At 40.5% G+C, this 16,892-nt stretch overlaps 1 protein-coding gene across 1 annotated transcript in view; it reads right to left on the bottom strand.

The window, feature by feature from the left end:
- The window catches only part of DSCAM (DS cell adhesion molecule), a 691,848-nt gene that overhangs the window by 50,309 nt on the left and 624,647 nt on the right, over nt 1-16,892 (bottom strand). Inside the window, exons 22-25 of the mRNA XM_066259344.1 lie at nt 15,978-16,095; nt 5,706-5,869; nt 3,750-3,848; nt 316-504 (exon numbers count right to left, since the gene is read on the bottom strand). Of these exons, the coding sequence (XP_066115441.1) occupies nt 316-504; nt 3,750-3,848; nt 5,706-5,869; nt 15,978-16,095 (570 nt within the window). The remainder of the gene's footprint in view (nt 1-315; nt 505-3,749; nt 3,849-5,705; nt 5,870-15,977; nt 16,096-16,892) is intronic.

The raw sequence follows: 16,892 nt of genomic DNA, 5'->3' as shown, positions 1-16,892 counted from the left end.
CTGCTCAGGCTGGATACTTCAGTTTGGTATGAAAGCCCTTGATTTTCAAATGACACTCTTTAACTGCAAATAAGATATTGAAAGACACACACACACACACACACACACATACACACACACACACACACACAAAACCAGAATACTTACAAGGTCCAGCTATCTCTCTCTTTGTGCTGTGACACCATCAGACCCACCTTGGGAATAAAGTTCAAGCACACAAACAAACATGCAAATATAGGACATATTTGTGATTGCAATCCCCCCTTCAATGCAGAAAATGGAGGAAATCTAGAGACAAGAAGAAGGCATACATACCTTTCCCCAGTGTTTTTGCCTCTATGATTTCACTTATGCGCCCGGGGCCCACTCCGTTTTGTGCGGTGAGAGTGAACTTATACCAGGTCCCGCATTTCAGGTTCTCCAGGCGGTAAGAACGTTCGCTCGGGCTGATGGGAAAACTTCCCCACTGCTCACTGTTGTCCTCCGAGTACTGCAAGATGTAGCCTTGAGAAGACAAGATATATTCAAAAAGAGCATTATTCACTTTCTAGCAGGAGTTGAGCAATGTTTGCAATTTGTACAGAGGGGTGCTCTCAAAATGCTCATGTCTTCAGAAGAAAACGCTGGAACTCTTCCTGGTTCCAGGTTGGGAGAAGGGCGGTGAGGACACATTGATTAGTAGGGCATTTAGGCCACACTGGGCATTACTATTGTGGCATTGCTGGCTGGTGTGGTGGCAATAAAGCTGCTTTCTGTCCATTCCCTTTTAGAAGGTGTACTAGGCAGAGAGGAATGGATACTCAGTCTCTAGATGGCTGTCCCTCATAGCACATGTGCCCGAAATCTTGGGCATGATCATGGTTTGGGGCTGAGTTATTTTTAAAATATTTTAATTTTAACTTTACTCAGTTTTTTAAGAGAGAGAGAGAGAGAGAGAAGGGGGAGGGGCAGGAAGCATCAACTCTCATATGTTCCTTGGCCAGGTAAGCCCAGGGTTTTGAACCAGCGACCTCAGCGTTCCCAGATCAACATGATATATCCACTGTGCCACCACAGGCCAGGCAGGGGGCTGAGTTATTTTTAAGAGAACCAAAGCCCTAGGAAAGGGATATATTATCAGTGATTGTAGGAATCCCCTCGACCACCTTCTACTCAGTTCACAACCAGATAGAAGCTCAGCTCTGAACCCTGCAGCCCTCCCAACATTGCAAAGGGAACCTTGCCTTCACCTTAGTTTGAAAAATCCCTACAACACTTCTTTTCTGCACACGACTCCCGTCACTTCTACTTCACCTCTACTAACAACAATTGTCTGTTTTTTGAACTCTCACTATGTGCCAAGCATTATCCTCAGCCAGTTAGATGCATTACCTCATGTAACCTATGAAATAGCAATTCTTTTCTCCAAGGTACAGATGAAGATATTGAGGTCCAGAGAGGTTAGGTAACCATCCTAGGGTCCGTGAGATTCAAACCCCAATGTCAGAATCTAAAGCCCATGCTCCTCACCCCTGTGGTCACTGAGACATTCCTCCTTGTGATGACCATCTCTGTTACACCAGCCACCTTCCTGGGGCAAACATATCCTATCTGCTTCATAGCTGTCTCCTAGGTGTGCACACCTAGGCAATCCAGGACTAGCCTGACTGGTGCACGGCATCCTTACACCAACGCACTTGTATTTTCTATCTTGCCATAAGCTCCATTTTTAACACTGGCAAAGTGCTTCTTACTATAGACACCCCTAAACCCCAACTGGAAGCATTAAGTTTTGTCCAAACATCTTACATGGAGATCACCCAGCTTTGATTCCTCCTCCCACGGTCATGGTCAGTGTCTTCCCTACTCCTTCCTCTCTCGCCCCACCTTTTGGCCCTTTGCAGCCTTGGGGTCCCTCCTCCCTCCTGATCCTCATTTTCTTGTCTGTGTCCCCGATCTGCACTAGTCACAGCACCTTTATGACCTGACAGGTGTGTGATGGATCTGTGTGCTCCTTGCTTCCACCATCACATCCCGATGTCTACTCCAGCTCTGTCTAAACCGCCTTCTGGGTGCCCTGCACACTGTGGGATTGTCCTCTCCTAGCAATATCCTCTACCTAAACCTCTGCTAGGAAGTTTTTCTAAATCTTGGTTATGGAAACCCCATCCTAATGGCTTTGGCCACCTGTGTGTTTTGCGGATCACTGGTTGCCTTTTCTTGAAAACGTTTCATCACTAAAAGTGACTTCACCTCAGTCCTTCCACTTAGACTTTGTCCTCCACTACCTCTCCCATGCTCTCACACCTGCAGAACCAAAACTTCATCTCAGCCTATGACATGAGGGCCCTTTGAACTCTGCCCTCAGTGCATTTTTTTCCTTTCCATATAAAGGTCCTCTAGTCTAGTCAGCCTAGAACCTCTCATAGACCATTTTAATAAGGAGCCCGTCTCACTCATCTTCTGACTTCCTGCTTCACTTATCTCGCCAGTCACCAACCCTGGTCACCTGGGATCTGTTTTTCTTCCCAGCTGCCCAGTATCACTTTAGAAAGTCATTAAACTGTGGTAACTGTGACCACTACAATTTGTGCTGTTTATCTGCAGCTGGGACCTCCCTCCCACTTGGCGATGACTTCATTCCTCTATTAATGACGCACTGTATGCTCACATGGCAGCTGTTACAGACATTTCCCACACTCCTCAAACCCACAAGAGCATCCTCACCCCTAATCACCGAACTATTAAAAAAAAATCTCACCTCTTTCCTAAAAAAGGGAAGATCCTCCCTTTCACCCGGGGAGTGCTAATACATGTTTAACAACTGGCTCTTAGGGAGAAAGAAAGAGTCTTATTGGTAGCATTTCTGATTTCTATGGTTGGTAAAGACGTCCAGCCTGGCTGCAGTCACTGAGTGCAAAGCTGGAAAGGGATGCAACAACTTGTTCTCGTGTGCTGGAAGGAGCGAGAAGGTGGGGCTCCAGGTCCTACTGGCTTCACCCTAAAATGTCCCCACATTTCCACTTGACTTCTCACCACCCTTCCTCCTTTCTCAAAGAAAGAATATCCCCTGCCTTTGGAAAGCTAAGACTTCTATCTTCTCCCACCAACTGAGGACCTCCCTGGTCATTCAGCCTCTCACCCCTGTGCACCCTCTGTCTCTTCACCTGGAACGACTCCCTTTCCTTGATCTACAATTCACACAGAACGATGCTTTCCCAACTCCACATATGCTAGAATTATCACGCTATCTCATTCCTTTTGTATAAACTTCCTTTATTCTATTCTACTATGCACTCATTGCAAAAGCTCTGTGCAAACAGATCGTTGTCCATCTAAATTCTAAGTTCTCTACCTTTCAATACCTTATAACAACAGTAACCATGGTTACTTGAATGAATGACTGAGTACATTAATAATAGATGATACAGTGATGACAACACAGGTAGGAAATGGTATGCAGAATCTTGAGAATCTTAGGGGAGAGTTTTCCAAATTTCTTTTTTCTTTTTTTTACCTGTTACTCTTTAACTCAGATTGGAGACACAATAATTTTGTGGATGGTGTTCTTCAGATGAGCAATAATACATTTCAACAAATGTCATAAAAATAGGTGCAGTTTCTTATTTAGGTAATGGAAGAATTAATCATAGGATGTATTTTTTTTGAGGAATAAACTAACATAAAATTATAGGATGAAGATGTGTCACTTATCAGCCTATGGATAATGGCAACTCATCAATCATTGTGGACAATCTGTTTATTATTACCTCTGATAGAACTGCCCCCATTGTCTCCAGGGAGCCAGGAGAGGGTAATGGAAGAGGACGTCGTTTTGGACACGGTGAGCCGAGGTTGATCTGGTGGTACTAGATAAGAAACAGTTGTGAGAAAACAAGAATTAGTTTTGTCACATCTCTAATTTTCTTTAACAGTCATTTACCAAATCATTTTTAACAGCCATTTATTAAATAAGTGTTTAAAGTTGCCAAAATATGCAATTCACTTCTGTCAAAGTGTCTATTTAGTTGATATCCTGGGCTAAAGAGATAGAATGGAGTGAATCTATTATTTAAAAAGAATTCAACCACGTTGCTAGTTGAATTTATATCTAACTCATTTCCTCACCAATTGCTTGAATGTCTGAGTTGTTCATCACTAATTGAATCTTCTTTAAGCTCACAAAGGATACATGCAGTGTTTTACCCTGAATTTCAACCACGATTCAAGTGAGGAAGATAAGCGGCATCCACTATTCTGTTCTCAGGGATGTGAAGAAGGGAGGAGAGTGGCTTGTGGGGAAAATAATTGCAAAATTCTCCATTATTTGTAGCTACTCCTCCAGGACAGCATGCGTGCATGCACACACACACACACACACACACACACACACAAACACACACACACACACACACACACACACACACACACACTGAGCTCCAGAAATCAAAGGTGTGCCTTTCAGTGGTAGCACCTGAACTTTAATGCTCATAACAAGTTTTGAAGAATACATACTTCTAACCAATGGGCTTAGATATTATTTGGATTAGTGCGGAGGACAGAAATGCCAGGGAAATTCAGAATCAGGTTACTCAAATTATAGAGAAAGCTTCCTATAAAATGTCCTTCTGGTTTCCTCTGAGAAGCTGATATATTAACCCAAAGGCATGAAAGAGGCATGAAAAATGGTCCTATTCCTTTAGAGTTACAATATAGTGTTTTATCTTCCAAAATGTTTTAGAATTTTCCTGACTTCAATCAGCTTGAAATATCAGATCAATTTTGTATTATTATTATTTTTTATACTGTAGTTTTCTCCTCCCCTTTCCTTCCTCTGAGGACAATATTGATTTTATTTTCATTGGGTGTGATTATTAATGTGACAACACTTAAATCCAAAGAGGCATGCACTTTGGTTTCTCTACTAATAAAACATCAGTGTGCCTCCAGATATGAACCTGGTCAGTGGCCATCTGGGATTTTTCACTTGATTTTAATTTGCAATATTAAGCTTGTTGTGTACTTTTTGTGTACGCCATCAAGACAACAGTATGGTGATTATTAGAGGGGAAGGGGTTGGGGAAGGTAGAAGAGGGTAATGGGGGGAATAAATGGTGATGGAAGGAGACTTGATTTGAGGTGGTGAGCACACAATATAATGTGCAGATGATATATTGTAGAATTGTACATCCAAAACCTATACCATTTTATTAATCAATGTTACCCCGAGAAATTCAATAAAAATTAAAGAAAGAAAAATTTCACATGCTATATTAAAAATAAAATTAAATATAGTGTGGAGTTTCAGTTAGTGTCCTTTTCACATTTTGCATATAAGAATTTTAGTTAATAAGCAGACATAAAAGACCTCAGTTCAGACACATTTTTTTGTTTGTGTCTTCTGGGTTATGTTTATATATTGCAGAGTAAACCATGCAATTGGTGGAAGTTATCGAGAAGGACTTACTCAGGGATGTTCATGGGAAGAAAAATGAGAATAGTTCTCTATATGCACAAATGTAACCAGTGTTATCTCTGAGATTGTGAATGCTTTCTATTTTCTTTGTTTGATTATATTTCCAGAACAAATATATATATTTACAACATGAAAATAGTGATTAGCTCATTTATAAAGGCTGATTTTTAACTTGCTTGATGCAACACTTTGCCTATAGGCAGGCATACAAAACAAAAATATTGTTACAAAGAGTCCCACAGTGTTGTACCTTGTACTTGTAAATTTAAAATGATTTCATCGGATCCCCAGTTGTTATTGGCGATGCAGCTGTAGTAGCCGGAGTCTTCTGCCTTCACTGTGCGGATGACGAAACTCCCGTTGCTGAAGACACTCCTCCGCCCATCAATCGTTACCAGGCTGGGTGTCCCGTTACTGCCTCACAGGAAGAAAAAGGCACAGATTAAAAAAATTACAATCCAAATTAACTGAGATTGGGGAAGAGCATCCAGATTCTCTTTGAAGCAAACAGTGCATTTGGAAGCTTGTATTAATTAGAAGTAAACTATGATTATATCACGAAAACAATATGATAGCTGAGCTGTGTTCTTCGTAAAAACAAAACACAATAAAACAAAAGATGCTGAATGGAAGTTAGGTCTGTGTGGGGGCCTGGATTCCATGTCTGTCATGTCCTCAGTGGGCCTCTTCCTCCTCCACCATGTGGGCACCCAAGACTTTCCCTTTCTAGAGATTCCTTCTGTGGAGAGAAGTGCCATTCTGACCAAGCCATGGATATGGACAACTAAATTGTGTGATTTCTTCTAGGTTCATACAATTGTCAATGATTCTGACATTAAAATAAATGGTCTTATGTCAAAGGGATGATGAGTTGACCCTACTATGAGGATGGTTCCCTTGCCATTGTAACCGAGGCCACTGTGGTGACTGTCCAGTCATGTGGGCCATCCCTACCTCGGGCAGAATGCCACCTGACCTTGGGAGCTTACATTCTTCCCTCAGATTAACAGACTTTGAGAGAGATGAGAAAAGTGGGCATTGGACCAAGACCATTATTTCAATAGTTTGCCTTTTAAGTGCTTTTATTTCAGAATAGGTACTCTGAGTGACGTCACGGAAATGGCACCGTGAGCAGCGCGACCGACAGATCTCCCCAAAATCACAACAAATTTATCAACTAGAAACAGAAAAATTTATCCTCAGAGCATTCCGGAGTTCCACACACACTGAAAGCGAAAGGACTGTTATCACTTGAATCTGAGAGACGAGGGTGTGGAGGAAGCTAACTACCACAGGGACGTTCATTCAAGCCACGGAGAGAGTGCGCCTGTGGTGAGTTGGCCCACACTCGGGAGCGGCGAGCAGCCGCCGGCGCGCGCCCGGTCAGGTTGTAGAGCGAGCACCACTAATGTTCCCAGCGGCCCGCGCACTGCGAGTGAGAGTCCCCAGCCACCGGTGCCTGGAGCACCCCATTCGCGCGCGTGCCCTGGGCATCCCACGTGCCCAGAGCGCCCTACTGGCCCGCACACCCAGGGTGCCCCATTATCCTGCGGCCAGTGCGCCCCAGCCGCCAGCGGCGGGGCGAGTGGGAGAGGCGCCAGGGAGGTCTTCCCTACTTGGAGATTCTCTCCGTGGGCAGGGCACCTCACCCAGCCATTCAAGCTAACAATCAAGCGTTGGGGGAGGGGCGCGCAGGCAGCCTGAAATACCTTCGGGAGCACAGCTGCGACCCAATCACTGAAATTAGCTTAACCCATGAAATCTGCGCACCCAAGGGCTCTAATTGATAAGATCTCTCTCAGTTCAGCGATCCAAGACAAGAGGCGTGATATTTTTTAGTGCCTCTCGCTAAAGGGGCGGGGGCAACTTCTGATTGATAGAGCCTCCATATTCAGGGATAAACACTAACAAGAGGGACTTGGCAGATAATAAGATCTATACTACACTAGTCGCAAGCAGAGACTAGTGCCTCTTCTTCCCAGCCAAAGCAGGCTACAAAGTGTGGAAAGCCTGGGTTGAGTGGTCCAACAGAATGCTAGGCACTGAACAGTCACCTTGACAACAATTGACTCCCACCCCCGCCTGATTACACTGGAGGCTCTGACTGCCAGAGCCTTTCCCAAAGCCTTGCGCTGAGTGGGGATAGAGTGGGGATTTCCTAGCTCTTTGAGCCTCTTACTCCCCAGGCAGAAGCAGTAGCAGCCTTATAGCTGGATCACCAGGCTGCTAATTCAGGAAGGGGGGACTAGGAGAGAGAATCCAGGAAAGCAAACTCTCTCATCGTTGGACCCTGCAAACGCCAAAAAGCCTTGACTACCAGCAAGACTAAAGCCAATTATATGACATTGCCATAGAATCCCATCAACTGCAAATCCCTACCTAAGTGTGACACAGGGGCAGAGCCTGGGGTACAGAGTCACCGACCAGGAAGAGGGAGAGAAAAGAAAAAGGAAGAAGTTAACCTCTCAAAATCAAGAAAAATCCACAGACTTTACAACTTGTTCCACTAACTTTTTTTTCTTGTTGTTTGTTTCTTTTATCTTATTGCCTTTATTATTATTATTTCTATTTCCTCCACCTCGGTCTTTTTATTCTCTGCCCATCTTATGCTTCCCTTTTCTTGAACTACACTACCCATGAGTGTTACATTTTATTTCTTTTCTTCATCCTCACCCTCCTTTAAGGTTATACTCCAAAACACTTAACTCTCACTCTCTCCTCTTTTGTTTTTTTTTGTTTTGCTTTATTTTGTTTTTTTCTCTTCCTTTTTTTTTCTTCCTTCGTTTTTCTCTTCTTCTTATTTTTTCCTTTTTATTCGTTTTTTCTTTTCTCGTTTTACTTTTCCTCCCATTTAATCCTCAATCACGAACAAATTAGTTAATTTGGGACTCAAGGGATTTTTTTGGTTTTATTTTTCTTTTTCGCTTTTTTTTTGTTTGTTTGTTTTGTTTATTTTTGTGGCATTTTGGGTACTTTTTACATTGCTTTTTAACTCACTAGCATTCCTCCCAACCCAAGGTCTCCATTGTATTTAGTCTTCGCTCCACTTAATACAACAGATTTTTACCTATTATTTTTATTTTTTTCTTCTTTATTATTCTTTTTTTTCTCTCCTTTATTCTGGTTCCCTCTTATCCCTCTCATTATATCTCTTAGTCGACCATCACTTACAAGCAAATCATCTTATGCTTGTCTAAGATTTTCTTCTTCTTTTTTTTTTTTTTTTTGCATTTAGTAGGTCCCTACTCCCTTTTTTTGCCCCTTGAACTCTTCACCCCAAATCAGGCCCTCCATTATAGGCAGTTTTTGTTCCATTTAGCATGATATAATTCACAGGTCATCACGATATTTCCCTGAGGAGGGGAGAGGAGGGAAAGAGAAGAAAGAAAAAAGGGAGAAATAATAAATTATTACTGGTTTTTTTTGTGGGGTGTTTTACCTTTTTTTTTCTTTTTTTTTTTACTTTTTACTCTTTATTAATTCTAATTAGTGCTATCAACAAGACCACCCTCAGATGCCAATAAGAAAGAGGAAATTGAATATTATGGATACAAAAGAAAGAGAGGTAACACAAATAGATGTGGAAAAATCTATGGAGAAAAGACTTAACATATTGGAAGCCTTGGAGCTAAATGACAGAGAATTTAAAATAGAAATCTTAAAAATACTCAGAGATATACAAGAAAACACAGAAAGGCAATTTAGGGAGATCAGAAAACAACTCAATGAACACAAAGAATATATTACCAAGGAAATTGAAACTATAAAAACAAATCAAACAGAAATGAAAAACTCAATTCATGAGCTGAAAAACGAGGTAACAAGCTTAGCTAACAGAACAGCCCAGATAGAAGATAGGATTAGTGAAATAGAAGACAAACAACTTGAGGCACAACAGAGAGAAGAAGAAAGAGACTCAAAAATAATAAAAAACGAGAAAGCCCTACAAGAATTATCTGACTCCATCAGAAAGAATAACATAAGAATAATAGGTATATCAGAGGGAGAAGAGAAAGAAAATGGAATGGAGAATATACTCAAACAAATAATAGACAAGAACTTCCCAAGCCTGTGGAAAGAACTAAAGCCTCAAATTCAAGAAGCAAACAGAACACCGAGTTTTCTTAACCCCAACAAACCCACTCCAAGGCACATCATAATAAAGATGACACAAACCAATGACAAAGAAAAAATTCTCAAGGCAGCCAGGGAAAAGAAGAGTACAACATATAAAGGAAGGCCTATTAGATTATCATCAGATTTCTCAGCAGAAACTCTACAAGCTAGAAGAGAGTGGACCCCAATATTTAAAGCCCTGAAAGAGAGGAACTTTCAGCCAAGAATACTATACCCATCAAAGCTATCCTTCAAGTATGAAGGAGATATAAAAACATTCACAAATACAGAAAAGATGAGAGAATTTATCAGCAGAAAGCCCCCACTCCAGGATATACTAAAGGGGGTTTTCCAACCAGATTCAAAGAACAAAAGAAAACAACACCACAAGTAACAGCTCCACCAAGAACACAATAAAACCAAACTTAAACTGTGACAACAAAGGAAAAAAAGGGGGGAGAGGATGTAGATTAACAGTAGCAAAGGACGATGAAGTGCAGAAATACTCATAAGATAGGGTACTACAATGAATATGGTAGGTACCCTTTTCATTACTTAATGGTAACCACCCTTGAAAAAACCACCACAAAAACACTTGACTTAAAAAAGATAGCAACAGAGGAAAGAAGTATGGAACACAAACAAACAAAAACAAATGATAGAAAAACAAAAGAGAAGAATCAAACAAGATACAAAATTAACAGAAAGCAATTTATAAAATGGCAGTAGGGAACCCACAAGTGTCAATAATTACACTAAATGTAAATGGATTAAACTTACCAATAAAAAGACACAGAGTAGCAGAATGGATTAAAAAAGAAAATCCAACTATATGCTGCCTACAAGAAACACATCTAAGCAACAAGGATAAAAACAAATTCAAAGTGAAAGGCTGGAAAACAATACTCCAAGCAAACAACACCCCCAAAAAAAGCAGGTGTAGCAATACTCATATCTAATAATGCTGACTACAAGACAGAAAAAGTACTCAGAGACAAAAATGGTCATTTCATAATGATTAAGGGGAAGTTGAATCAAGAAGACATAACAATCCTTAATATATATGCACCAAACCAAGGAGCACCAAAATATATAAGACAGCTACTTATTGACCTTAAAACAAAAACAAAAATACAATCTTACTTGGAGACCTCAATACACCGCTGACGGCTCTAGATTGGTCATCCAAACAGAGAATCAATAAAGATATAGTGGCCTTAAATGAAATACTAGAACACCTGGATATGATAGACATCTACAGGACACTTCATCCCAAAGCGACAGAGTATACATTTTTCTCTAGTGTACACGGAACATTCTCAAGAATTGACCATATGTTGGGTCACAAAGACAATATCAGCAAATTTAGAAAAATTGAAATTGTACCAAGCATATTTTCTGATCATAAAGCCTTGAAACTAGAATTCAACTGCAAAAAAGAGGGGGAAAACCCCACAAAAATGTGGAAACTAAACAACATACTTCTAAAAAATGAATGGGTCAAAGAAGAAATAAGCACAGAGATCAAAAGATATATACAGACAAATGAATATGAAAATACAACATATCAGAATCTCTGGGATGCAGCAAAAGCAGTAATAAGATGAAAGTTCATATCACTTCAGGCCTATATGAACAAACAAGAGAGAGCCGAAGTAAACCACTTAACTTCACACCTTAAGGAACTAGAAAAAGAAGAACAAAGACAACCCAAAACCAGCCGAAGAAAGGAGATAATAAAAATCAGAGCAGAAATAAATGAAATAGAGAACAGAAAAACTATAGAAAAAATCAATAAAACAAGGAGCTGGTTCTTTGAAAAAATCAACAAAATCGACAAACCCTTGGCAAGACTCACCAAGGAAAAAAGGCACAGGACTCAAATAAATAAAATCCAAAATGAAAGAGGAGAGATCACCACAGACATCATAGATATACAAAGAATTATTGTGGAATACTATGAAAAATTATATGCCACCAAATACAACAATCTAGAAGAAATGGATAAATTCCTAGAACAATACAACCTTCCTAGACTGAGTCATGAAGAAGCAGAAAGCCTAAACAGACCAATCAAAAGGGAGGAAATAGAAAAAACTATTAAAAACCTCCCCAAAAATAAAAGTCCAGGCCCAGACGGTTATACTAGTGAATTCTATCAAACATTCAAAGAAGACTTGGTTCCTATTCTACTCAAAGTCTTCCAAAAAGTTGAAGAAGAAGCAATACTTCCAAACACATTTTATGAGGCCAACATAACCCTCATACCAAAACCTGGCAAGGATGGCACAAAGAAAGAAAACTACAGACCAATATCTCTAATGAATACAGATGCTAAAATACTAAACAAAATACTGGCAAACCAAATACAACAACATATTAAAAAAATAATACATCATGATCAAGTGGGATTCATCCCAGAATCTCAAGGATGGTTCAACATACGCAAAACGGTTAACGTAATACACCATATCAACAAAACAAAGAACAAAAACCACATGATCTTATCAATAGATGCAGAAAAGGCTTTTGATAAAATACAACACAATTTTATGTTTAAGACTCTCAACAAAATGGGTATAGAAGGAAAATATCTCAACATGATAAAGGCCATATATGATAAACCATCAGCCAACATCCTATTAAACGGCATAAAACTGAGGACTTTCTACCTTAAATCAGGAACAAGACAGGGTTGTCCACTCTCTCCACTCTTATTTAACGTGGTGCTAGAAGTTCTGGCCAGAGCAATCAGACAAGACAAAGAAATAAAAGGCATCCATATCGGAAAAGAAGAAGTAAAGCTATCACTTTTTGCTGATGATATGATCCTATACATCGAAAACCCGAAGGACTCCACAAAAAGATTATTAGAAACAATAAACCAATACAGTAAGGTCGCAGGATACAAAATTAACATACAAAAGTCCATAGCCTTTCTATATGCCAACAATAAAATATTAGAAAACGAACTCAAAAAAATAATCCCCTTCACGATTGCAACAAAAAAAATAAAATACCTAGGAATAAACATAACAAAGAATGTAAAGGACCTATATAACGAAAACTACAAGGCATTATTAAGAGAAATCGAAAAAGACACAATGAGATGGAAAAATATTCCTTGTTCTTGGATAGGAAGAATAAATATAATTAAAATGGCCATATTACCCAAAGCAATATATAAATTTAATGCAATTCCCATCAAAATTCCTATGAGATTTTTTAAAGAAATGGAACAAAAAATCATCAGATTTATATGGAACTATAAAAAACCCCGAATAGCCAAAAGAATCCTAAGGAAAAAGAATGAAGCTGGGGGCATTACAATACCTGACTTTAAACTATATTATAGGGCCACGATAATCAAAACAGCATGGTATTGGCAGAAAAATAGACACTCAGACCAATGGAACAGAATAGAAAGCCCAGAAATAAAACCACATATATATGGTCAAATAATCTTTGATAAAGGGGCCAACAACACACAATGGAGAAAAGAAAGCCTCTTCAACAAATGGTGTTGGGAAACTGGAAAGCCACATGCAAAAGAATGAAACTTGACTACAGCCTGTCCCCGTGTACTAAAATTAATTCAAAATGGATCAAAGACCTAAATATAAGACCTGAAACAATAAAGTACATAGAAGAAGACATAGGTACTAAACTCATGGACCTGGCTTTTAAAGAACATTTTATGAACTTGACTCCAATGGCAAGAGAAGTGAAGGCAAAGATAAATGAATGGGACTACATCAGAATAAAAAGTTTTTGCTCAGCAAGAGAAACTGATATCAAAATAAACAGACAGCCAACTAAATGGGAAATGATATTTTCAAACAACAGCTCAGATAAGGGCCTAATATCCAAAATTTACAAAGAACTCATAAAACTCAACAACAAACAAACAAACAATCCCATAAAAAAATGGAAAGAGGACATGAACAGACACTTCTCTGTTCTGTTACAAATGGCCAACAGATATATGAAAAGATGCTCAGCTTCATTAGTTATTAGAGAAATGCAAATCAAAACTACAATGAGATACCACCTCACTCCTGTTAGATTAGCTATTATCAACAAGACGGGTAATAGCAAATGTTGGAGAGGCTGTGGAGAAAAAGGAACCCTCATTCACTGTTGGTGGGACTGTAAAGTAGTACAACCATTATGGAGGAAAGTATGGTGGTTCCTCAAAAAACTGCAAATAGAACTACCTTATGACCCAGCAATCCCTCTACTGGGTATATACCCCAAAACCTCAGAAACATTGATACGTGAAGACACATGTAGCCCCATTTCATTGCAGCACTGTTCACAGTGGCCAAGACATGGAAACAACCAAAAAGCCCTTCAATAGAAGACTGGATAAAGAAGATGTGGCACATATACACTATGGAATACTACTCAGCCATAAGAAATGATGACATCAGATCATTTACAGCAAAATGGTGGGATCTTGATAACATTATACAGAGTGAAATAAGTAAATCAGAAAAAAACAAGAACTACATGATTCCATACATTGGTGGAACATAAAAACGAGACTAAGAGACATGGACAAGAGTGTGGTGGTTACCAGGGGTGGGGGGAGGGAGGACATGGGAGGGAGGGAGGGAGAGAGTTAGGGGGAGGGGGAGGGGCATAGAGAACTACGTAGAGGGTGGCGGAGGACAATCTGACTTTGGGCGAGGGGTATGCAACATAATTTAATGACAAAATAACCTAGACATGTTTTCTTTGAATATATGTACCCTGATTTATTAATGTCATCCCATTACCATTAATAAAAATTTATTAAAAAAAAAAAAAGAATAGGTACTCTTGTGAATCCATTTTATATTAAACTCTTCATTCAACTGGGAATTCTCCACCCTTAATATCCTAATTTCTTCCTCTGAATAGAGATAAAGCACTTTAACCAGTTACACAGACACAATATATCTCACCCACTTTCTCCCTTCTGGCTTCACTGCTGTTATTTTAAAAGTTACTATTGAGAATGGGAAACCAGATTTTACATTAGCAAAGTCTTAATGCATTCCACTTCTTACAGTTATTTCTAAGAGAATTGGAGTTAGGGTTATTGATCCTAACTCCATCTTGGTAGAAGAAGAGATGAGTGCTAAGTCTTATAGAATGTTGGAGTCCTGGCTGGTTAGCTCAGTGATAGAGTATCAGCCCAGCATGTGGATTTCCTGGGTTCAATTCCAAGTCAGGGCACACAGAAGTGACCATCTACTTCTCCAGCCCTCCTTTTCTCCCTTTTGTCACTTTATCTCTCTCTTCTCCTCCCACAGCCATGGCTCAGTTGGAGCAAGTTGGCCCCAGGTGCTGTGGATGGCTCCATGGCCTCACCTCAACCACTAAAATAGTTCGGTTGCCAAGCAACGGAGCAATGGCTCCAGATGGGCAAAATATCACCCCATAGAGAGGGAGCTTGCCGGATGAATCCTGGTTGGGGCACATGCAGGAGTCTGTCTCTGCCTCCCCACTTTTCACTTAAGAAAAATAAAAAGAAAAGAAATAAAAAGAACCTTGGGTACATTCATCTCAGTTATATGAGAAATTTATGTGATAAGGCACAGAAAACTTCCACAAAGAATATTGGCTCCCTTAGGCATGTATCTCTACTCTCTTTCTCCTATACTCTAAAGCAGGGATCCCCAAACTTTTTACACAGGGGGCCAGTTCACTGTCCCTCAGACCGTTGGAGGGCTGCCACATACAGTGCTCCTCTCACTGACCACCAATGAAAGAGGTGCCCCTTCCGGAAGTGCGGCGGGGGGGGGGGCAGATAAATGGCCTCAAGGGGCCACATGAGGCCCGCGGGCCGTAGTTTGGGGACGTCTGCTCTAAAGGTTCTTATGAGACTTGCAACCAGGGGAGCAGTGGGCAGCAGCAGCTGGTCTCCAAAGCCCCCTATTCTTTGACTTTTCAGTGATGAGCAGAAGCCCTGCCTTGGCTCACTTTCTATTACTATGACTTCTACTTCTCAGTGAGTTCATGCAGTTCAGTGTGGCCCACTTCTTTCCCATAACATTTGTAGAGAGCCAAAACTGCTTGCCTAGGCCCTCTCCTGTTGCTTCTTCTATCCTAAGCCTATCGTTTGTTGCTCTTTTTCCAACTATAATAAACTCACTCTCAAAAATAAAAAAAGACTATCGGGTCAGTTAGCCTCCTTTACTTGCACTCATTCTCTTGTGACTTGAAAGGTTCTGAATTTATGGAGTATTTATATGGCCAATCAGCTCCCCTCTCTCATCCACTTTATCTGGGAAGAGTTGGTAGGTTTCTTAGTTTTCACTAGTGCAAATGAATATAAAATTAGACTACCAGACCCAACACAGTATCTTGGCTGTAATGCCAGAGTGTCACTAAAGGCATACATTGGGTTACTGGTTACCTGTCTTTCATCCATTTTACTGCAGGAGAAGGGTCCCCAACAGCTTTACAAGGCAAGGCGATGTCTTTCATCCATGGAGTAGTAACCGTGCCGCTAAAGGTCAGGATTCGTGCTGGAGCTGGGGCACCAAACAGAGGAGAAGCCCAGTCAGTTCAAAGACTTGTCTGCACAGAGGTCAAATGGCTGTCCCCAATACAGCAATCCAAAAAAGGGGGTGTGGTCCTGCCATTCACATCCCACCTGTCACCACTGTTCCCTGGCTTCAGGGTTTGATAAGGGGTTTTCATTGTAAGAGCATACAAATAGCTGGAAATTCCCATTGTAGCAATTTCCCCCCTCCATTGAATAAACACGAGGAGCCACATTAAATATTCGGGGCTTCATAAGCCCAGAAGCTCCAAGCTGTGTTTTCTAGGAACCCAATTATTTTTCAAAACACTTTATTAAACAATTTATCTCAACACCTAAAAGTGCACGTTAAAATATACTTTTAATATCAGAGAGAACAGACAATACAAAACATAAAGATACATAAGACAGGAAGGAGCAAGACTGGAACAACTTTCCTAACCTTATTATATCAACCTGATCTTCAGCACAAGTGTAAAGGAAAATAAACGTATTCAGAAGTGGCCTCCCTTGAGTTACAACAGTTTGCTTAGGACAGAGATTCAGGTGCTTGACCAGGTGCACTGCCAGGGGCCTCTGGCACTGGCACCATTCCAAAGTAGCAGGAGGGCTCAGAGGTAGAGAAGAAAAAGCCCAAGGTGGACCTGTAGCAGCAGGGGCCTCCTTACTGACCAGGTGGACCCAGCATGGACAGGTTACTGTGCCACCTTGTTGAGTGAGACACAAAAGGTGACTGAGGTACCATGACACCAATTTTCTGGAGCCATGCTGTCTGCCTGACCTTTG

Source organism: Saccopteryx bilineata, chromosome 2 (assembly GCF_036850765.1).
Source record: "Saccopteryx bilineata isolate mSacBil1 chromosome 2, mSacBil1_pri_phased_curated, whole genome shotgun sequence".
In the NCBI taxonomy this organism is placed as follows: domain Eukaryota; kingdom Metazoa; phylum Chordata; class Mammalia; order Chiroptera; family Emballonuridae; genus Saccopteryx; species Saccopteryx bilineata.
Note: the sequence above shows the minus strand (reverse complement) of the source record. Positions and strands in the feature narration are given on the sequence as shown.